At 41.3% G+C, this 23,645-nt stretch overlaps 1 protein-coding gene across 1 annotated transcript in view; it reads left to right on the forward strand.

The window, feature by feature from the left end:
* Positions 1–23,645, forward strand: part of LOC140463177 (protein-glutamine gamma-glutamyltransferase 2-like) — a 75,268-nt gene that overhangs the window by 40,754 nt on the left and 10,869 nt on the right. The window contains exons 7-10 of the mRNA XM_072556957.1: positions 5,410–5,545; positions 12,535–12,638; positions 13,695–13,937; positions 17,864–18,136. Coding sequence (XP_072413058.1) covers positions 5,410–5,545; positions 12,535–12,638; positions 13,695–13,937; positions 17,864–18,136 — 756 coding nt within the window. The remainder of the gene's footprint in view (positions 1–5,409; positions 5,546–12,534; positions 12,639–13,694; positions 13,938–17,863; positions 18,137–23,645) is intronic.

Raw genomic sequence — 23,645 nt, forward strand, 5'->3', positions numbered from 1 at the left:
ACTTGATGGGTAAAATGGATTAATTCTGCTCCTGTGTCTTATGGTCTAAAGGAGTTAAGTAAGGATGTCTGTTTTAATTCATCATTACTTTTCAATGCAATAGGAGGAAATAAAGAAGTCACTCCTGCTCTCCTGGGGTTCAACACAACTTCTGAAACATCAGAAATTCAGGTGAAACCTGAATATTCCTTAATTGGCAAAGAACTAACCATGACGGCTAAAGAGCTGAGAAAGTCAAGCCTGTAGTTTGATTTTTGCATCGTCAATCATAACGATGTGGAGGAGCCGGTGTTGGACTGGGGTGGACAAAGTTAAAACTCACACAACACCAGGTTATGGTCCAACAGGGTTAGCACTAGCTTTCGGAGCACTACTCCTTCATCTACCTGGTGAATGAGTAGCGCTCTGAAAGCTCGTGCTTCCAAATAAACCTGTTGGACTATAACTTGGTATTGTGTGATTTTTAATTTCATCAATAGTAAGACACACTAGACAGCAATTCTTGACGGCAACAGCATTCAGTTAGAAAACATTGAGAATGCAGATAAATTATGGGATTGAAAGTGATTACAAATGGAAATCGCAGCACAGAATTTAAAACAAGGCAAACAATTGCCTGCTATAGCTCTTGTGGGTTGAATGAAATATGGAGGGCATTGCACACCAGCCTGTAGTGAAAAAGCAAACTGTAAAATTGCTGGTTTGAAGTCTGGAGTTGTGTGGTGTGGGTGTGGAAGCCTGACCTTTAATAAGGCAGATGAGAAGAGGACCACAGTTTTTGAAGTGTGGCTGTTGGTGAAACAACCTTTCAGTCATCGCAACAGCATGAAGAAACCTGGGAATGAGTCTGCGGGCAAATTGATTTCCCAAAATCTGAAGTGGAGGTTGAGAATGTGAAAACAGAGGAAAAGGCAGGGTAAAAGTCTACTGTTGGTGAGAATAGAAGGTGAAGCATCAGAAAGGAAGAGACCAGATTCCAGCTGATTGGAAGCTTGTGGACTAGGAGCAGCACAAACACTCCATGGGCTCCCATAGCCATGAGTCCTTTCTTTCAAATTTCATGTGTTGGCTGAATTTTGCTTGTAAAGTTGTTGGGCCTCTACTGCCATGCTTATTTCTTTGCTAGTTGATGGTGCCAGACTGACTATAACCTTAGTATTAGGAATATCTCATTTGTGTCCCTGTAAGAAGATTTTTGCTGCCTGACGTTCTGTTCCCTCTTGCTAGCCAGCTCAAACTTGCTGCTGGACTGGTATAATTCTACAAGCTGTGTGCTGGAGTTAAATGTCCCTAAGGCCTCGTACTGTGAATGCTGGGTGGTCTGTCATTTCTCTGAACCTCAACTCTCCAGCTTGCAGCCAACATGCTCCTTAGTAAAATCCCTGCCAAGTTTCTTATAATTGGCAAGTCTTTATCCACAAAGCCTAGCAAAAGAGTTCTCACAGGCTGCCTGCGTTTGGTGAGAGAGGCACATTTAATCATACAGGGGGGTAATGGGTGATCATCTGTGATTAAACCTGGAGGCATGTGGAAAGCCACAAAATAAGGCTCTGAAATGGGCAGTTAATACCCACGGTGGAGTGGGTCTTTGAAGGGAAAGGCCATGCTGACAGCCAATTTCCTACACTTAGCATGGACTTTCTTCACCCATAAATTTTACTACAGCAGCCCTGCCTTCACTTACCTGTGACCTAGCTCACTTGGTGAGTCTGGGTCTTGGGTGATGTATTACTGCGAACTTGGCACTCCCCGGTGTGCCAGTTGGCAGCTCAGCAAGAAGACTTTCACCATGATGCCTGTGATTGAGCACAAGGTTGGCTGCTCCCCAGCTGAGTGCCTGATAGACACATACTGCATCCAAAAGATAGCAATACCGAGCATTTCCCCATTTGATAGATGAGACACAAACTCCTCCCCCTGCCCATCCCCCCCCCCCCCCCCCCCCCCCCCCCCGCCCCCCGCCACTTCTGCCATTCACCTCAACTATATATTGCCTGTACTGAACAAGGCAGATAAATACCAATGCAATCCAGGTTTGGAATTGGAACAATACTTTTAAATGACCATTGCAGACTTTGTCTGAGGCTCCAGCTATCATTAAAACGGAACCGTGTACCAGTTGGGCAGCTTCCTGTCCTTTTTAAGTGCAGTCGCCCTGAAAACAAAGGCAGGAAGACTTCATCATGTCAGCAATTCTGCTGATACGGTGAACTGTTGGTTTTGAATCAAAACACAATGGTTAAAGAAAATGTTCCGGCCTTTGTCCAGTCTGGGAAGCTCTGCTAAAGCCATAATGCAGTCTGTGAAATTTTCCACATTTAGATTGTGTGGTCAGGTAAAACAATGCTGAGTTCTGTTGCAATAGATTAGTTTTCAAGGTAATCAGAACCTTCAATTTTGCTCCCTCTTTTACTGAAGGCAGCAACACTTTGTGCAAATGGCCATTCTCTATGTGTGATCCTGAAATCAGGCTGTTCGGCATTTGGAGGCATCACTGTCAAGCCTCGCTCAGTCTTTGCCCTGATGCTGCAACATTTGGCTTCAGCCACTGAACGACAATCAGTGGAATGGGTCATTTATGGAATTCCTTGAGTATTTGTTGAATGATCTAAATTAACCAGTTAGGATTGTTATAGAGTTATAGTTTTAGAGTCGCAGGGTCTCCTGACTTGCAGCATTTAAAGTGGTATGCAACATAGAACATAGAACAATATAACGCAGAACAGGCCCTTTGGCCCCCGATGTTGTGCTGACCTGTGAACTATTCTCAGCTCGCTCCCCCTACACTATCCCAAAATCATCCATGTACTTATCTAAGGATTGTTTAAATCTCCCTAATGTGGCTGAGTTGACAACCTTAGCAGGTAGGGCATTCCAAGCCCTTACGACTCTCTGCGTAAAGAACTTGCCTCTGACATCTATCTTAAATCTATCACCCCCCCCCCCCCAATTTGTAGTTACGCCCTCTTGTACAAGCTGATGTCATCACTCTAGGAAAATGTCTTTCACTGTCTACCCTATCTAATCCTCTGATCATCTTGTATGTCTCTATCAAATCCCCACTTAGCCTTCTTCTTTCCAATGAGAACAGACCAAGTCTCTCAGCCTTTCCTCATAAGACCTTCCCTCCAGACCAGGCAACATCCTGGTAAATCTCCTCTGCACCTTTTACAATGCTTCCACATCATTTCTGTAATAGGACGAACAGAACTCTACACAATATTCCAAGTGTGGCTGCATCGGCGTTTTGTTATGCAACTGGGGCATAAATGCTGGAAGTCTGGCAGCATCAAACAATTGACTTCTCCTCCCACAGGATTCCAGAAGAAGAGCGTTGTACAGCCTGGATGCATTACTGATGAAGTGAAGAGTCAGAGATTTTGTGAGGAAAGTCACTATGAGCCATGACAGACTGGAAACCACAAACCTGCTTCAACATTAAAAAAATACTTCAATTCAAAATGGCAAAATTCAGCCCAAAGTATCTCATCCAGAATGAAAACGTATTGAGGGAGGGAGAAAATTGCAGCAAATTTAACTTTGACAGTCTGTGCATTATTTATTCTTTTCTGGGATTTTGATGTCACTGATATTTGTTCCCAATCTCTCATTGTCCTCAAATCTAACAATTTATTACAAACAATGTCCAGTGGTCCTAATGGCGCAAGAAAGTTCCAAAAAATTCACTTGGCATGGCTGAGGGAATTTCAAATCTGCATGCATCTAATGCTGGGAACATCATATCTTAGCTCTCTTTAATGGAACCAGAATGAGCAACAGAACATCTCAAATTAAAAAAAAACATTGTGTGGAGAAGGAAGTAGTTGCATCTGCAATAACTCATTCCTGAATGACTCAGGTATGCATGATCCCTGCCAAATTTTAAGTATTAAGTACTGTTTATCCTTTGATGTATAAGACAGTTTAATTAAAAGTCTTCTCCTGGAGACTAAATCAAACAATGGGATCCTCTCAATAATTAACATATATTTGCCTGCAACAGGTTAACATGGCATACTTTTACCGGAGATTAAATCAAACAATGGGATCCTCTCAATAATTAACATATAGTTGTCGCAACAGGTTAGCGTGGCATACTTTTACCAGGGTGCATCATTTATCAAGCTTTTCATCAATATTGGCTTTGGTCTCACATTCTTAGACTACACATCTGTTGCTTTCTATGTACACCCAGCCTCTCCCAGCACCTCTTTTTCCTTCATGACTGCTGAACAACAATATGCTGTTTCAGTTTTTGGTTATAACTGCACTTCTGCAAATGCATGGATTTGAGGCACAGAATGTGAATTTACTTTCCATCCAATGACTCATGCAAAAAAGTACTTTACTATTTTCTCTAAGTTCCAATCTTGAAGTTTCAACTGTCTGACTTATAACTAAACCAAAGATTACCTGAGTTTTGGATAGTCACCAATTAATACTCAGTTTCTCTTGCTGGTGACATTCAAGACATTTCAGAGGTAGGGTAACTGCTACCACCGATCTGGAGCCACCAGATAAGCATAGCAGGTTTTCCTCCCTAAAGAACATTAGTGAAGCAGGTAAGTTTTTGCAACACTTAGGGATAGTGTCATTGTCACTATTGCTTGACTAGCTTTCAATCCCAAGTTTTATTCAATTAATTTAAATTCTACCATTGGCTGTGGTGGGATTTTGACCCATGAGCCAAGGCCTCTGGTTAGTAGCCCAGTGATGTTACTGCTGAGCTCCTGTCTCCCTCATAATTTCCCATATACAGTGGTGACTTTTACATCAATTTATAACTGAAGCTATCTTTAAGTGTGATTAGCACAAGGGACACCTTGCCATGCAGCAAAATAGTCAGTGTCTAAACACAGTTGCAATGATTGTGGTGTTAATACTACCTTTAAAATAATTTCCCATCTAGCTGTTTCCACCCAATTTTTCTTGTTGTCCTGGTCTTAAATATATTTATGTTGATGTGTTAACTGTAAAATGTCACTAATTTGATGAGCTTTTGCTAAGTTTTCCATCACTGGGAGAAGTCTTAACACTTCTATTTTAATTTCCCATGTTTAAATATGTCTCTCTGAAACCCTAGACTGGATTAAAAGGAAATGGGTCCTACTGAATCTTCCAGTTATTTATTGTTTCATGTTTAACATTTCAAAGCAGCTGACGCTTTCATATGGGGACTTTTTCAACAAGCTCATGGACAAAGAATCCATGAGTAATGTTTCCAGAAGTTATGATACATATTTCCAATGAGCAGCTCTGTTCCAAGCTACCGTAAACCAATTACCTTTCTTAATCACTTAGAAAAAGTGATAAATAGATAGCTGTTGTTGAATTTAGCCTGGATGGACTGATCCAGTATCAAATGCCATCTGTACAGGACCGATACTAACATTGGGCATTTTGTTCTAGTTTTGAGGTGTTTGGGAATTCCTACCCGGCACATTACAAACTTCAACTCTGCTCATGACACAGACGAGAATCTGAGAGTTGACAGCTTCATTGATGAGAATGGAAAACGGTTGGGAAAGAGTAAAGATAGTATCTGGTGAGTGGCATCACATCGTGTCCCGCATTCATGTCAAAACACAACAGAAATTGAAACATTTGCATGATCGTTTCAGAGAGACAGTTACCAAATTGCAGTTTATAAAAATAGAATTGGGAGTTGACCTGTTTCTTCACTTTGTGATCTTGTGATAGCCAATGTTACTATTGGAGAAATAAAGAAAAGCTGGATGTAACAGCAAGGAAAATGTTACCTTTCAAAGCAAGTGACAGACATGAAAACTGAACTGTTTGGGTTATCAAGTTATACAATTATTGGGAATCAATATGATCTGGACCTTCCAAACAGTAGCTCTAAAGATCAGGTAGGTGAGTGAATGGGTAGGCAGATGCCACCATGAGCAGCATGGTGGCACAGTGGTTAGCACTGCTGCCTCACAGCGCCAGAGACCCGGGTTCAATTCCCGCCTCAGGCGACTCTGTGTGGAGTTTGCACATTCTCCCCATGTCTGCGTGGGTTTCCTCTGGGTGCTCCAGTTTCCTCCCACAGTCCAAAAATGTGCAGGTTAGGTGAATTGGCCATGCTAAATTGCCTGTAGTATTAGGTGAAGGGGTAAATATAGGGGAATGGGTCTGGGTGGGTTGTGCTTCGGTGGGTCAGTGTGGACTTGTTGGGCCAAAGGGCCTGTTTCCACACTAAGTAATCTAATCTAAAAAAGACAGGGAGCTGGGTGGATGAGATGAGTCAGTGGGTTGGCACATAAGAAGCCTAGAAGGTACAAGTTAATTTTTTCTGTAGTCAATATTGTTTTAATATTTTATCCAACCAGGTTCATTAATGGTCAGATAGGTAGAGAGATAGGTGGTTGTGGTGGTGAATGGTTAAGTTTGGAACTGAGTAGCCATATCAGGGTGGCAATGACTATTCAGGTCAGGTCAGTTTTAGTAGGCTTAATCGGATGGCCAGGCAAGGTAATCAGGTTCAGTAACACTAGTCAGATAGTCAGTAGAGGTAGTCAAATTGGTGGTGTGGTTGTCTAAGATAATGGTGGTAGTCACGTTGTGGCAGGATGGTGGTTAATTTGGTTCAGTCAAGTTGAAAGGGTAGTTGAATGGTCAGCATAGATATTTGGGTAAGATCACGCAAGGTGGGTCATGAAGTTAGGAGGTAAACAGGCAGGGGGCTGGAAGAACATAGCCAGCCAGGCAGCACCAGGAGGTGGAGAAGTCAATGTTTTGGGTGTAACCCTTCTTCAGGACAGGGGTGAGTGTAAAGGGAGCTGCAGATAAAGGGGGTGTTGGAGGCAGGGTGGTGAAGTGGCAAGAGGTGTAGACAGGTAGAGGGTATGACCTGCTTGGTCAATGGGAGGATTGAATCCAGTTGGTTGCAGGGAGAAGCAAGCAAGGGAGCCAGGGAAAGGGAAGGGAAGTTATTTGAAATTGGAGAACTCAGTGTTGAGTTCTCTGGGCTGTGGGCTGAGCAGGTGGAAGATGAACTGTTGTTACTCCAATTTACGTTTTGGTTCATTGTGGAAATGGAGGGGGCCAAGATGGTCACGTTAGAAAGGAAGTGGGAAGGGGAATTAAAATGGGCGGTGACTGGGAGGTCTGGTCAGCCCCTGCAGGCCCAGCTGCAATGCTTGTTGAAACATGCTCTGAGTTTGTTTGGTCTCTCCGATGTAGAAAAGTGGTCTTCTCTACAAATATGTGTTGCATTTTAATCTGTAGCATGATGAGCTCTTGTGGCACAGTGGTAGTGTCCCTATCTCTGAACCAGGAGACCTGGGTGCAAGTCCCATTTGTGCCAGAGGTATGAACTAACAATCATCTGAGCAAGTTTGATTAGGATGGTATTGAGACACTCAACTGAAATACTATTAGCAACAGATGGGATTATAGCTTTGACCTTGGTTGAGTGGTGGTGGTGATGGATAACAGGTGGAAAGTCAAGAAGGGAGCTCACCATTACCTTGTGAAGGGAAGACTAGCAATGGGTAATAAATGCTGGCCCACACAGCCATGTCTACGTCTCACAAATGAATAAAGAAAAACAAGAAAAGGTGATAAATCGTAAGTCCTGTGTTCGAAAGGTGGAGTCAGTCAATCTTTCGCCTGCTATGTCTGTTCTGTTACCAGATTTCTGTTACATCATTTTTGTTTTGATTTTTATCCAAACTTCCTCTGCTTTTATTTCAATGTTTATATGAAAGTTATCTTCGAATTGAAAAAACTTAAAGCAGGGAAGAAGGTGATTCAGCCCATCAAACTTGCACTAGCTCTTTGTAAGGACAGTGACCCTTACTCTCACATTACTGTTTTATTTGTCTATGCCTCTGTTGAAGATGCCCTCCAACGCATCTCATCCACATCCCACACCTCTGCCCTCAAACCCCACCCCTCCAACTGTAACAGGGACAGAACCCCCCTGGTCCTCACCTTCCACCTTACCAACCTCCGCATAAACCATATCATCCGCCGACGTTTCTGCCACCTCCAAATGGACCCCACCACCAGGGATATATTTCCCTCCCCACCCCTTTCTGCTTTCCGCAAAGACCGTTCCCTCTGTGACTACCTGGTCAGGTCCACGCCCCCCACAACCCACCCTCCCCTCCTGGCACCTTCCCCTGCCACCGCAGGAATTGCAAAACCTGTGCCCACACCTCCTCCATCACCTCCCTCCAAGGCCCCAAAGGAGCCTTCCACATCCATCAAAGTTTCACCTGCACATCCACAATTAATTGTATCCATTGCTCCTAATGCGGTCTCCTCTACATTGGGGAGACTGGACGCCTTCTCGCAGAGCGCTTTAGGGAACATGTCCGGGACACCCACACCAATCAACCACACCGCCCCGTGGCCCAACATTTCAACTCCCCTTCCCACTCTGCCAAGGACATGCAGGTCCTGGGCCTCCTCCACTGCCACTCCCTCACCACCTACGCCTGGAGGAAGAACGCCTCATCTTCCACCTCAGAACACTTCAACCCCAGGGCATCAATGTGGACTTCACCAGTTTCCTCATGTCCCCTTCCCCACCTTACCCCAGTTCCAACTTCCAGCTCAGCACCAACATCGTGACCTGTCCTACCTACCAATCTTCCTGCCCACCTATCTGTTCCACCCTCCTCTCTGACCTATTACCTTCATCCCCACCCCCATCCACCTATTGTACTCTGCTACATTCCCCAGCCCCCTCCCCCCCCCCCCCCCCCTCCTGTTTATCTCTCCACCATGAAGGCTCCCTGCTTTCATGCCTGATGAAGGGCTTTTGCCTGAACCGTCGGGTTTTCCTGCTTCTGGGATGCTGCCTGGCCTGCTGTGCTTTTCCAGCACCACTCTAATCTAGACTCTGATTTCCAGCATCTGCAGTACTCACTTATGCCTCTATATTGCCTAATTCTCTTTCAATATTATTTGCGGAATCAGCTTCTGTTGGTACTTCAGGTAGAATTTACTGTACGCCCTATATATATGTAAAAGAGTCAGTCTCCAATTGTACTAGACAAAGTAGAAGAAGGAATCTCCGTCTCATGGCATGATTCTAATTAGAAATGATGTTTGACTGAATTGTTATTGCTGGAAACAATTATATTGCAGTTGCTGTGGTTTCCGGAGATTAGTGTTCATGAAACAGAAACTGACTTAACTTTTTGAATACTGGGGCTCAACTGGGAGTCTAGTAGATGATCCAGAAAATAGACCTGGACCCTGATAATCTGGCTCCCAGCCATTATTATGAGTTACTGTAAGGATTTGTAAAGGGTAGAGCTTCATTTTGATTATTACGAAGTGCTGTGGATAGCGCAGAGCTTTCCTAAGTAAGGGTACATGTTCTAGCATTACAGTGGACTGGTATGTGTTATTATGAAATGGCAGTGAAACCTTCTGTTAATTAAATACCTAGAAAAGCTCAACTCATATACTGTTAGAATATGAGTGACAGAGAACTCCCAAATTCCCCTATTTAAAGAAAATAATATCAATTTATTCCTTAACTCGTAAAGTGAACATTAAACAACAACCATTCACAATTTTAAGCCCCCCTTTCTCTTAACGGCTTATTATCTGCCTTCAACTCTATAACAATATGCTGTTCCAATAAAAACACTTGTTAAAATTACATCAACTTAATTTCAAAACTATACAACAGTTGTCATAGTTGGTGTGTCTCCTTCCAGTGGAAGATCTCCCTGGGTCATCATGTTTCTTTTACTGTGAATATTTTTTATATGAAACATTACATTTGATAAAGTATTTGGGTCTGCCTCGATGGCAGTTATCTGTCTGACTTTCACAGTGCCTGCTTTTTTTTATGCCTCCAACATCAGATTGTCTCATTGTTCAGTGTTGGTGAAAACAATAAATTCAAACTTGATTGGGTTTTAGTATCCTGGGGCATAATTCAAACTGATTGGTTAGATTTGAGTTATTGCCAAAACAGCAATCAACACTCAGAAATCTATTTCACAGCCAAATGTTATATTCTTTCAATTTTCCCAGTACACTCTGAGACTGCTAGCTAGTCGTATGACAGGTGCTTGTAAGCTCTCAGTACACAATATCATTTACTCTCTCTTAAAGGTATAATACACGCCTTCAACTAAATAGCAGTGTTTGGAAGCTTTTTAAATGGCACATGTGTGAACCTCCATTGAGATGCAGGTCAACAAGACAATTTGAATCCTGTAGAATTTATTGCAGGAACAGATTTAACAGAAACGTATCAGCCTCTATCACCCCCAACTCCGCTCCCATCTGCCCCACCAAACCGAACTCTGTGCCAGCTTTGAAGTTGTGGCTTTCCTCATGTGGTTAGGGAGTAACCACCCAAAGCTTGGCAGAAGAATGCCTCATCTTCCACCCCGAAACCCTCCAACCCCATGACATCAATGTGGATTTCACCAGTTTCCTCATTTCCCCTCCACCCACCTTATCCCAGATCCAACCTGCCAGCTCAGCACCACCCTCTTGACCTGTCCTATCTGTCCATCTTCCTTCCCACCTATTGCCTCCACCTTCCCCTCTGACTTATCACCATTACCCCCACCTCCATCCACCTATTGCACTCATAACTACCTTCTCCATAGTCCCAGCCCCCTTCCATTTATCTGTCCATCCCCTAGGCTCCCAACCTCATTTCTGATGAAGGGCTTTTGCCTGAAACATCAATTTTCCTGCTCCTCAGATGCCGCCTGACCTCGTGTGCTTTTCCAGCACCACACTTTCAACTCTAATCTCCAGCATCTGCAGTCCTCACTTTTGCTATGCACTTACTGTGTGAAGTCTAGCTGTTGTCAGACAGCTGAGCTGCTGAATTGAATTGAATTGACTTTTTTGTTATGTGTACACAAATAATTACAGTGAAAGGTTCACAATCGCTGCATTACAGCACCATCTTAGGTACAAAGGTACCTAGGTACAGATGAAGATCAAATTCCTTGGAATCAAAAAAGAATTAGGAAAGTTAAGAAATAAATAGTCCAGCATTATAGGTCATAGGAATAAACTAGAAAAATAAAGAAATAAGTTCAGAATATCAGTCTTTCAGTCCATGCCATCACCGAGCCTCAAGGAAGATCTCCACTGCCTCACTGCTGCTTGTGTCAGATCGACACAATGTAGGAGTCACCCCAGTTTAAGTGCCACCTCTTTGCCGCTAGACCCTCTTCACTGACACTGCTGAACCCACACTCACCCTGCAACCGGTATTGGGGCTCGTCAAGTCAATGGTAAACTGCAGACCTACACTTCACACTGCACGGGGTGGGGTCAGTGGCTGCTGGTATTGAGCTTGTGGTGTGGCAGTAGAGACAGTAGTAGAAGGAAATCCCCAAAACCAGATCACCATCTATTGAGACGCCTATTCTCTTCGGGATTTGGACTCCCTGCAGTGTTCCCTGGAACAAACCTGGGGACGTGGCAGCAACTAGTGTCTATTGACTCTGCAAACCCCAATAATGATTTGTTTGAATTATAGGTGGAATATCACTGGCAAGGGCAACAGTTAATTCACATCATAAAAGAAGTGACGACTCTAGTCCTTCCTGCAATGAATTGATGCTTTCACTTTATGATTCCTTTATAGAGTCATAGAATCATAGAGATGTACAGCATGGAAACAGACCCTTTGGTCCAACCCACCCATGCTGACCAGATATCCCAACCCAATCTCGCCCTACCTGCCAGCACCCGGCCCATATCCCTCCAAATCCTTCCTATTCATATACCCATCCAAATGCCTCTTAAATATTGCAATTGTACCAGCCTCCACCACCTCCTCTGGCAGCTCATTCAATACACGTACCACCCTCTGAGTGAAAAACTTGCCCCTTAGGTCTCTTCTATATCTTTCCCCTCTCACCCTAAACCTATGCCCTGTTCTGGACTCCCCGACCCCAGGGAAAAGACTTTGCCTATTTATCCTATCCATGCCCCTCATAATTTTGTAAACCTCTTCGTTGATTTTTTTTGAAGAAAGCAACCAAACAATTTTCCACAATTTTGGCTTCTTAAAGATAGTTCTGAGGATAGGGTATGAGGTAGGGATAGCTATCTGAAACTGAGAACACAACAACAGTGCATGAAAATGTTAAATTGGTGTAATTTTCAACCCTGACTATGTGAATGCTTTATGAAGACAACAGACCAGGATTAAGTACTGGGAAGATCCAGAGTGTACAAATATATTAACATCCATTTGGGGACCTTTGCAAAAGTTTCATTCAGGAGAATAAACAATTGGGATTAAGTCTATGAAGCATGAAGCCTGTGAAAGGAAGAGCTTCATATACAGAGTGACATTGACAATTTGATGTAGTTTTAAGGGTGTGGTATGAGGGCCATAATCTATTTAACGATCGGGAAGTTCCTGCATTCATATCTCTCATGCCAGTTCTTGATTTCGCATCTACTTCAAAGAAGACTTGCTGCTTACCTGTAAGACTAGGCTGACACCTTAATTATAAAAATCTGACCAAGTGGCCAAAGCAGTGGTTTTGACTATAATTATTTTCTGTAACAATGAAGGAATTTCCACTGTTGGGTAGAGTCTTGGATGGCGCGTCCTGATCTGAAACCAGGCTACGATGGTTGGCAGGTACTTGACCCAACACCACAGGAGAAAAGTGAAGGTCAGTGTAAATAGCATGGTGTGTGTAATACGTGCCATTTAACATTATTTGCTTAAAGACTTTTCTTTGCAAAGAGAATTGTTACCATCCTGTGGTGTAGTTAATTGTTCTCTAAAGGAATATTCATTAGACACAGAAATCAACTGCAGATTGTCATCTAATAAATTAGCAATAACTAACCTTTCAACTAAATAGACCATACAGTCTGTTTGTTTCCCTACAGTTTACTAGCCTGGCAAATTATACACCTGGCCAATGTTTGCCTGAGAACATTACTCCCACGTCCTTCACTCTCTTTTTTACAAATGCAAAAACATTCTTTCAGTTGGGTGCTGGAATTCTTAAGCCAGGACAAAAAGCATTGGAAAAACATTGGCAGGTCAGGCAGCACCTTTGGCTGGAAGCAGAGTTCACGTCTTTCTGTAAAGTCACCGATCTGAAATGCTAACTCTGCTTTTCTCTGCTGTCGCATCCTGACCTGCTAAGCTATTCCAGCATTTTCTTTCTATTTTGGTCTTTTCAGACCGGAAGCTAAGGATTTATAAGAAGCTATGAATTTACTTCATGAGCATACAGTACCTTTAATTATCTATATATGCCCAGGTAAATCAATTTATTTCGGAGTACTTGAGTACAAAAGGTGTAAGGTAGGCTGACAAATAAACAACTGTCCTCCAGATCTGAGACAACAGTGCAGAAAATAAAAGTAAATCAGATATTCAGGAGATCAATATAAGTCAAGAATGGGACCATCATCTTTATGCTTATTTACAGCAATGTAAAGCCATTAGCTTTACAAATTTAACTTACAGTTTATGTCATCTGAACGCAAGATGAAATTACTGCCTATTGATTACTTCTGAATAATTGTTGGCCATGCATAAGCATATCATTGACAAATTAACAGTTCAAAATGACTATACAAGTAACCTACAGGCTGTTACAAAAATTTGATAATTCCAAGTTATTGCACAGTTTAGAAATTGTTCAAGACATGCAGAATCCAGTTGTTGTGCTGTTGACATTTCAATGACTATTACTTTGTTTTCATTTCAGGAATCTATTGCTGTGGACCAGCTCCAGTTAAAGCCATTAAAGAGGGAGATATCAATCAGAAATTTGACATCCCATTTGTCTTTGCTGAAGTCAATGCAGATGTAGTGTCGTGGCTTGTCCATAATGATGGATCTAAAAAACAGATCCATGTTAATCATCAATTAGTCGGTCAGAAAATCAGTACAAAGGCTGTTGGCAGTGATGAACGTGAAGATATTACAAACAATTACAAATATGAGGAGGGTAGGCCTTGGTTACATTGGTGTAAAAAATGGCACGAATTTCAAGTTAAGGGAAATATAAAAACAGTCTTAGTGAATTATATTTAATCATTCTAAATAGTGTGGTGAAAATTGAGATACTTAAATACAGTTGTATTACAGCAAACTCAGCAAGAATTTCTAGGGAAGGATCGCAAGACTAAATTAAAGAATTTTTATTGTATGTTTAAACAACAGTCCTATTGGGAAGAGTGCACTTGAAATCAAGTCCCATTATTTCACAAGTTATCACAGATGTAGAAATGGTCAATTTGATCAAAGTGACTAATTTGCCTGACTACTACCTGAGGCAAAATAAACTCAACCAGCTTTCATCAGTAAATAAGAAAATGAAACTGAAAACAAACTTATCCTTTAGCAAGTAGCAAACTGGAATATTAATTATCAATATGCACATTTAAACTTTATATCCAAACAAACCTTTGCCTTAATTCCCAAAATGGATGGATAGTTCCGTTCATTGCCAAGAAAGAACCAAACTTCAGAGATTCAGGAGTCCAAACCAGAAGGGAGGAATGGTGACTTTTTTCACTGTTTAATTTGGTTTCAGCAATTTATTGTACTGATGTCAACCGAGGCAATTGTTAGTTCATTGTTTGGTCAGTTTATTCTTAAAAATAACTTGATGTTTTGTTACCACACCTCAACCTCAAAACATTTACCACCATATAATACCACCTATTTTACTCAATGGATTGCACCGGTTCTGCCTGGATAGCATAAATACATGAGAATATTTGCAGGGTTATAGGCCAATGACAGGGATTAATTCAATAACATTTCAAAGAGACATCATGTGCTGAATGGGCTGAATAGCCTCTTGTACTGTATCATTCTGTGATTGTATGATTTTCCTGTTGCAGATTGTGCAGCAGAATTGCCACCACAAAAGGAGACCCCTTTCAGGTGAAGGGGAAACCTTATTAGGGATGTTCCATAAGTTACCGTGAAGGACACTGAATGATTCTTCACTGTTATTAGCATCTCTATGTCAATCAGAGCAGCCATGATGTGGAACATGGCATCCATTCTCTGACACTGAGAGAACTTCTGCAGGATGTTAAGTAAAAGATTATTTTCCCAAGCCCCACATCTTAAACTACCATTGCAGTCAAGGATCGATGCTGGGTCCACTACTTTTCATCATTCATGTAAATGATTTGGATGTGAGCATAAAAGGTATAGTTAGCAAATTTGCAGATAACAACAAAATTGGAGGTGTAGTGGACAGCAAAGAAGGTTACCTCCGATTACAATGGGATCTTGATCAGATGGGCCAATGGCCTGAGGAGTGGCAGATAGAGTTTAATTTGATAAATGCGAGGTGTTGCAATTTGGAAAAGCAAATCAGAACAGGACTTACATACTTAATGGTAAGGTCCAAGGGAGTATTGCTGAACAAAGAGACCTTGGAGTGCAGGTTCATTGCTCCTTGAAAGTGGAGTTGCAGGTAGATAGGATAGTGAAGAAGGCTTTTGGTATACTTTTCTTTATTGGTGAGACCATTGAGTACAGGAGTTGAGAGGTCATGTTGTGGCTGTACAGGGTATTGGTTAGGCCACTTTTGGAATATTGCCTGCAATTCTGGTCTTCTCCCTGTCGGAAGGATGTTTTGAAACTTGAAAGGGTTCAGAAAAGATTTACAAGGATGTCACCATGGTTGGAGGATTTGAGCTATAGGGAGAGGTTGAAGAGGCTGGGGCTGTTTTCACTGGAGTGTCAGAGGCTGCGGGATGACCTGATAGATAGAGGTTTATAAAATCATGAGGGGCATCGACAGGATAAATAGACAAAGTCTTTTCCCTGGGGTGGTGGAGTCTAGAACTAGAGGACATAGATTTAGGGTGAGAGGGGAAAGATATAAAAGAGACCGAAGGGGCAACATTTTTAAGCAGAGGGTGGTACATATATGGAATGAGCTGCCAGAGGAAATGGTGGAGGCTAGTACAATTACAATATTTAAAAGGCATCTGGATGAGTATATGAATAGGAAAGATATGGGCTGGGTGCTGGCAAGTGGGACTAGATTAGGTTCGGATATCTGGTCGGCATGGGTGAGTTGGACCAAAGGGTCTGTTTCCATGCTTACATCTCCATGACTCTATGAGATTCCAGATTCACTCTCCTTATCCTAGAATCCCTACAGTACAGATTGAGACCATTCCACCTATTGAGTCTGCACTAACCCCCTGAAATGCATCATAATCCCCCACAATATCCCACAATTCAGCATTTCCAATGCATGCTTTTAGACTGTGGGAACAACCAGAGCATTTGGAAGAATGTGTAGGGAGAATGTGTAATCTCTGTACTTAGAATCACCCAAGGCTGGAATTGAACCCAAATCCCTGTTGCTTTGAGGCAGCAATGCTAACCACTGTACCACCCATCTTCCATGTGATAGCATCTGATTAAGGGTAGTACAACAAAGACATGCAACCTTTTAGAAAACTCTCATTTTAGTTGGCTAAATGAGTTGAAGTATGGTAAGTATTTTTAATTGTTTTCATGCCCAGCTAGCTCATTAACAGAACCTAAGATCATTAATCAAAGGTTCATTGGGGGGGGGAGGGGGGGGGGGGAGGAGGGAGGGAGGGGGAAAGCACTACTGTAGTTAGGCGGTAGTGTGGGGGTTAAAACAAATAAAAAGGAAAAAATATATATAAACAGGAGATTAAGGGAAAAAAAACAAAAAAAAACCAGCAATGTTAAGGGCACAGCTTGTCACTGGCCACTCTGGTGTTTTCCTTTTGAGAAAAAAAGAGATTAAAATAAGCACTATGGTTGCTAGGTGGTCGTGTGGGGGAGAAAAAAAAAAGAAAAAATAAACAAACAAATAAATAAATAAATAAATAGGAGTGTCTGGGGTCTTGTTCACAATGAGAAAAAAAATAAACAGTTGGGGCAGGTCAGAGGACCTCCTCGTGGGTCTGTTCCTGGGCCTGGCCAAACTGGCTAGAAACAGGTTCAGGCAGCGGGCTGTGGAGGGGGTCATTATGGTGGATTGCCTGCCCCTCTTCTGCGGTTATGTCAGAGCCTGGGTAAAAAAACATAAACAGGGGATTCTACCAACAACCTCAAGGTTTTCAGGGAGAGGTGGATCCACAGGGTGTGGAGTGCTTTATTTCCCCCTCTGATTCTATTTTGATTTAGCCCCTGCCCTCCCCTTCCCCTTTTTTGATCACTTAGGCATTGCCCTTTGATGTGAAGGGCGCTGCTTGTCACTGGCCACTCGGGTGTTTCCTTTCTTCTTGGTGGTGCAAATTGAATAAGGTTTTCTGCACATGTTTTTTCACCATATCCCACACATGCACACGACATGGGTGCTGGGAAAAATAAACGCTACCACTGTTTGGCAGTAGTGTGGGGGTTTAAAATTTTAAAAGGGACATATAACCAGGAGATTTAGAATTTCCTCAGTTGAAGGGGACTGACTTAAAAATTATGTATAAACGGGAGATTTAGAATCTGCTTAGTTCAGGGGACTGGCTCTGAGCTGGCTGTCCACAAGTAAATAAAAGGTGTCTTGGTGATGAGCCACCAGCCTCTTTACAGTTATTTTCACGGTTGGAATGTAGGGTCAAAGCCACATTAAAATCAGTTGTGATCTTATTAAATGTTGGATCAGGCTTGAGTGGCTGACTAACCTATGCTGTTAAATAATTGTAACTTAAAAACAATGCAAAATCAGTCAAAAATATAGTTCAGAAAGTTTTACCTTGCAAAGGAAGGACTGAACTTTTCAGCAGGGAATAGAATGCACTTTCAGGATTCTGCATTGGAACAGGAAGTTGTTTCATTAGCACAAGTGAAAATGGGGAAATAATGCTTAAATGGGGAAAAAGTTGTCGACTGTTCTAATACATTTTTGTAATCGCTTTCACAAAGGCTCTGAGGAAGGAAATAAAGCTTTCGTGAAAGCAGACATGAAGAACAAACTGTCTAAAGAGCCAGAGCAGAAATTCTTCATAAAATTGAGAGCTCAGAAAGTCAATATGAACGGGGCTGACCTTGAGGTCTGTGCCATTGTCACGAATAATACCTCAGAGGTGAAGAAATGCAAGCTGTACCTGTGTGCCCAAACAATCATGTACAATGGACAACCAGTCTCGGAGTGTGCCTGGAAACAGCCACATGACATCGAAATTGGACCACAGGAAGGTAATGCCAAATATGCATCAAAGTGCATGCAGCCTGTGAAAAATGGTTTAAACTATGCCACTGTAAAGCCATGTAAATTGTTCTTGGTTCAGTTGTTGGATGGTTCGTTTGTAATGCAGAGTGCTGTCACCAGCAAGGATTGACTTCCTGCACTGGCTCAGGTTGCCACGAAGGACCTTTCCCCTCAGCTAAGATGTGGTGACCCTCAGGTTAAATCACCACCAGTTGTCTCTCCCGAATGAGAGAGAAGCTCTATGGTCTGTTGGGATGATGGTAACTTTATCTTGCCCATTTAAAATTGTTCCAACTTCACCTCTAACCCTAGATATGTCATTCAATATGGATTTTTCAGCTATTAAACTGGTGAGGCACCATCTGAAATCAGAGATAAAGTGACTTTAGCAAAAAAAAACACGTTAATGCACAAAGTTGTGCAAATAACATTCCTAGAATGCAATATGTTGAGCACTGTGTGCACATTTGGACATCCCAAGATCAAAAAGCATTGAAATCCTGTCAACCATGCAGAGCAAATTGATCAGCCTGTTATTCAGAACAAGAAGATTTAGTTACAGCAGAAAAAAAAATTGAGCTACTAAGGTTGTTTATGAAGCAGGATAAGATGTGATTTAATGGCACTTTTATGAATTAATGCATGATTTTAGGAGGATGTCTAGGGAAAAGCTATTCCATCTATCATCCAGTGACAAGGAATCATTTACTTTGCATGGTACTGAGATGTGGAAAGGAGTTGAGAAAAAGAGATATGGAGTTTCCACTGAGTTTTACTTTTGCTTGATGATGAAATCTTTGTAATGCCTGTGAATTATAAAAACAAATTAAGCATTCAGCAAAAACTGTTCCCACAATTTTTCTGCTGGTTTAAGTAGTTCACATCACACTGGAAGCCTTATACTTTCACAAACCAGTTACATACTTCTCAAAGGAAGTTAATCATAATTGAGTTTCAGCTATTTGTGCAGCCCTTTGAGGAAGATTTGAAAACTAAACTGGCTCTTTTGCCATGAGGACAATAGTAAGCACACTTAAAAATGTGTTTGAATGTGTTTATTTTAACTAAGAAGACAGTGTAAATGATAGATAAAACTTCAAATGTTGTTTGACTAAGTGAATGGGGAAAACTGCGGCAGATGGCATTCAATATAAGCAAGTATGATGTTATCTATTTTGGACTGACAAAGGACAGATCAGGGAACTTTCTAGATGGCATGAAGTTCAATACAATTGATGTCACAACTGGTGGTTCAGTTCCATCGACCTTTAAAATGTCACAAACAAGTGCAGAAAACGATCAAGAGAGCTAATGGAATGCTGGCCTTTCTAGAACTACAGGACATTATGTGAGAATGAGGGCCAAACCATGAGGAGAGATGTAAGGATGCACTTCTACACATGAAGACTGGTAGTTCTTTGGAACTGTCTTCCACTAATGGCAGTGGATGTTGGATTAGTTGTTAATTTTAAATATGAGAAAGTACATTTTTTGTTGAACATAATTATTAATGGATTTGGCCCAAAGGATGGTCTATGGAGTTATACTACAGATCAGACATGACCTCATTCAATGGTGGACCAGGCTTGGGGGCTGAATGGCTAACCTCTGGTCCTATGTTTCTAACCTGGACATCATACACTAACACAACTGCAAATAGTTCGGTGTAGATTTTAAGTCATCCACAGAAATATAAGAATGAATTCGAGACATGTGGTGAATAGACAGTGATTAAAAGATTTTTTTAATGATTAATCTAATCTATTTTCTGATGTATTAGTCAAAAAGTAAGCCTGACTGCTTGATTCAGAGCAATCTCAGCTTCCCAGGTCTTTTCACATCATTGCTGTCTCTCATCTATGTTTCTCTTCTGGTAGATCTCCTCTGCAGCCATTGCAAGCTATGGGCATTCTTCTGAATGTTTGGATATTACATTACAGTTGCATATTAAAATATTCTCCAACTATACTTTTTTTCAAATCAGATCTTGTCTGCTCAATGCTGTGCAAACAACTCTGTAGAAAATTGAGAAAACAAATATACTTATCAAAACTCACACAATTTCAGTGCAGCCCATGGCTGGATCATCGATTGCACTCAAGGCAGACTTCCCACAATAATTACAAAGAGAGTTGTTTATGGGCTACCTTGTCAGAGGTAAAATTTGAGAAACAAGCTGTTGTATCTTTTCAAAATTTATAATGAAAATTTAAAGCTGAGGAAGAAGCAGAGCTAAATATAAAGATCAAAGCAGTCAGATGCAATTTAAATTACCTTGACATAGGAGTACATAGAGACATGTAATGTTTTCTTCCTGTGCTGTAAACCACTATCAGTGCCTCAGAACGGTTCTGTTTTTTTTAGTCAAACAAAATATTTAATCTCTTCCAACAAATCAGACAAAGTTCATATGGCTTCATTTGAATAGTTTGTGTTCATGGGTAGGCACAGCAATAAGAAGAGTAATGAGTAACAATAAATGATTTTCTCTCAACCAAGATACAGTGGTTGCTCCTGGCAGTCTTCCTCAAAGGCCTGCACTTTTAGCAGAAACTCTCAATTGTGATTAACTTATGATAAGTAAAAGATATCCTCGTGTCACCTCTGGTTCTTTTGCCAATCAGCTTCAATCTACGTTCCCTGAATCCCTGAAATCAGCCTCATTATTTTATCTGCATTGTATGCATGCCAATGAAGTACGAAAACATGCTTAATGCTGGTGTGCCAGTGCTGATTTTTGCATTAACACCAGTCGATAGAGTCCATTTCATTGCTTGCGGAAGTTTATTTGAAGAGGTTAGCGATCAATGTTCTGAGCTTGTATTCCACCAACAGAGCAGGTTCACTTTCTATACCATGATGGGCCCACCTTCTCAGCCTCTTCCTTTGCCTGAGGTATGGCAACCATTAGCTTCAAGTCACCATCAGTCATATCTATCTAATGACGGAGCAGGGACATTACCTTTTAAAGCCTCCCTCACTTGAATTTCACTTCCTTGGTTTTGGTTTTGTCAATGATGTTCAATGTCAAAAAATAACACCATAAAGCCTTTCTAAATGGGCTTAGTGTCTCTGTGGTTACATGTACCTACAAGGAAAATTTATTTGAACCATGTATAACAAAACGTTAGGATACAGCAGGGAGGTGGCTGTTTTCCCCCTTTGTGCCTGTACTGGCTCTTTAATAGAAGAAGCCATATAATCTTTATTTTGAATGATTTTTCCATAACCCTGTACTCTTTTATTTTCTTTGAAAACGTAAACAGTTATTTTAGAAGTTACTATTGAATCTGCTGCCACTGTCCTTTCAAACAGAGCGTTCTCTTCCATCCTAACTTACGATAAGTAAAATGTATCCTCATGTCACCTCTGGTTCTTTTGCCAATCAGCTTCAATCTGTGTTCCCTGCTTACACTGACAGCATTTGTCATTGAAAAACACATCGACTTATTTATTCTATCTGAAGTGTTCATGGTTTTGAAAAAGTCTGTCACAAATCTTAATAGGACAACTCCAGCTTGTTCAATTTTTTTCTCTACAGCTGAAGTTCCTCATTCCCCAGTACTATTCCAGGAAATCTTCTCTGAACCACATCCAAGACCTTGAAATCCTTTCAGAACTGAACACAGCACCCTAACTGAGGCCTAGTCAGTGCATTCATTTTTTTTTTCTTCACACTTTAAGCATCTATTTACAAAGCCAGTGGTGGTACTTACTTTATTTAACAGCTTTTCAACTTGTCCTGCTAGCTTCAAAGATTAAAGTACATGCTGTGTACCTGCACACCTCTGTTTACCAATTCATCAGTGTGCCTCGTCTCCCTGAAGCCTGGTGTTACCTTCTACACTGTTTATTATAAATCTGATTTTGGTATGCAGAATTTGAAATTACGCCCTGTATACCCAGACGAGGTTAGTAATACATTTTGAAAAAAAAACATAACCCTTATATTGAACCCTGAGGAACAGCATTCTATAATTAACTCAAGTCTAAGATAGTCATCCACGATTTCTCTCTTTTCTGCCACTTCGCCAATTTTCTATGTCTAGGATCGAAGTAACTCCATAGAGGCTGGTATCCCAACACCAAATCACCCTTTATTTACATGTTGAATGTTGTTAAAACTGAAGCAGCTCCCTCAGAGCCTGCTTTCAGAGTGAACAGAGTGTCTGACATTCTTGTTCTTACCTGTCACCCACGACTCCCTGATTGGACTAGATTTTCAGCCCCAGTCAAAGAACCCCTAGTTTGTGAGGTCCACCTGGCTGACCTCATTACAATCACTACAACTGTAACCTTCCACTTAGTTGTATGGGCTTTAATTTTGTTTTCAAAAAAAGCCTATTACCTATTACTGGCACTTACTCAGATGCCTATATTGAGATCCTTTATTTGAAACTACATAACCATATGCAAGCATATCCTGTTTGCAATTTCGAAGGGATGTCAGTGAAGAATTCCATTCCATTCTGCTGATGGGCCTGCCATTTTCCATCACATCTGTACTCATGGGTATAAGGTAAAACTCAACTTTTAATTTCTTGTTTGCGTTTAACAGTCTCTGTTATCTCAAACAACCTTTATCCACACGAAACAGCCCACATCCCACACAAACTTTGTATCCCTTTGATTCTGCCCTTTAGTATTCCCTATCACTATAGCTGCCTAGTTTCAATCTCTGTTTAATTAATGCTTTCCTTCTAACCTATTTCTGTAGCCAAGCTTTTGTAAATCCTGCTGAAAGTTTGACCCTTGGCTCTGTGCCTGTTCTTTCCTTGCATCTCGGGACATTCCAGCCTTGAATGATTGTCTGTGTGGAGTTTGCAGATTCTCCCTGTGTCTGTGTGGGTTTCCTCCAGGTGTTCCGCTTTCCTCTCACAGTCCAAAGATATGCAGATTAGGTGAATTGGCCATGCTAAATTGTCCATAATGTTCATGGATGTGTAGTCTAGGTACATTAGTCAGGGGAAATGTAGGGGAATGGGTCTGCGTGGGACACTCTTCAGTGGGTCTGTGTGGACACTTTGGGCCAAACGGCCTGTTTCCACACTATAGTTTCTATGATTTCGATGATTCCTTTCCATGTTTGAAATGCAGTAAAAATGTAAGTTATCGCAGGTTATACTGAGTTAGCTGATCATAATTCGGGCAAAGGTCACTACATTATCATTGGACTTAGCATTCTCAGCAAGTGAGAGATGGAGCAAGAGGAAAATCAACAAATATTGCTATATCTAAATCTTGTCTGGTGAAAGTGTGTGTGTGTGTGTGTGATCAGAATATGGAAATGTCAAAATTTGCAGTTGATTTTTCTCCTTCCATAAGACCACTGAGATCACTTTGCATTCCAGTTGAAGTCATATTGATTAAGGTGAGGAGACTTAGGCAGATTGTAATGCAAATACATAAGTCAGCAGAAACCTGAAGATAAACCTTATATAAAACAAATCAACAAATAATGAGTAAAACATAGAGGTAAAATTGAAACTTCAGTCT

This window comes from Chiloscyllium punctatum, chromosome 37 (genome assembly GCF_047496795.1).
Source record: "Chiloscyllium punctatum isolate Juve2018m chromosome 37, sChiPun1.3, whole genome shotgun sequence".
Lineage (NCBI taxonomy): Eukaryota > Metazoa > Chordata > Chondrichthyes > Orectolobiformes > Hemiscylliidae > Chiloscyllium > Chiloscyllium punctatum.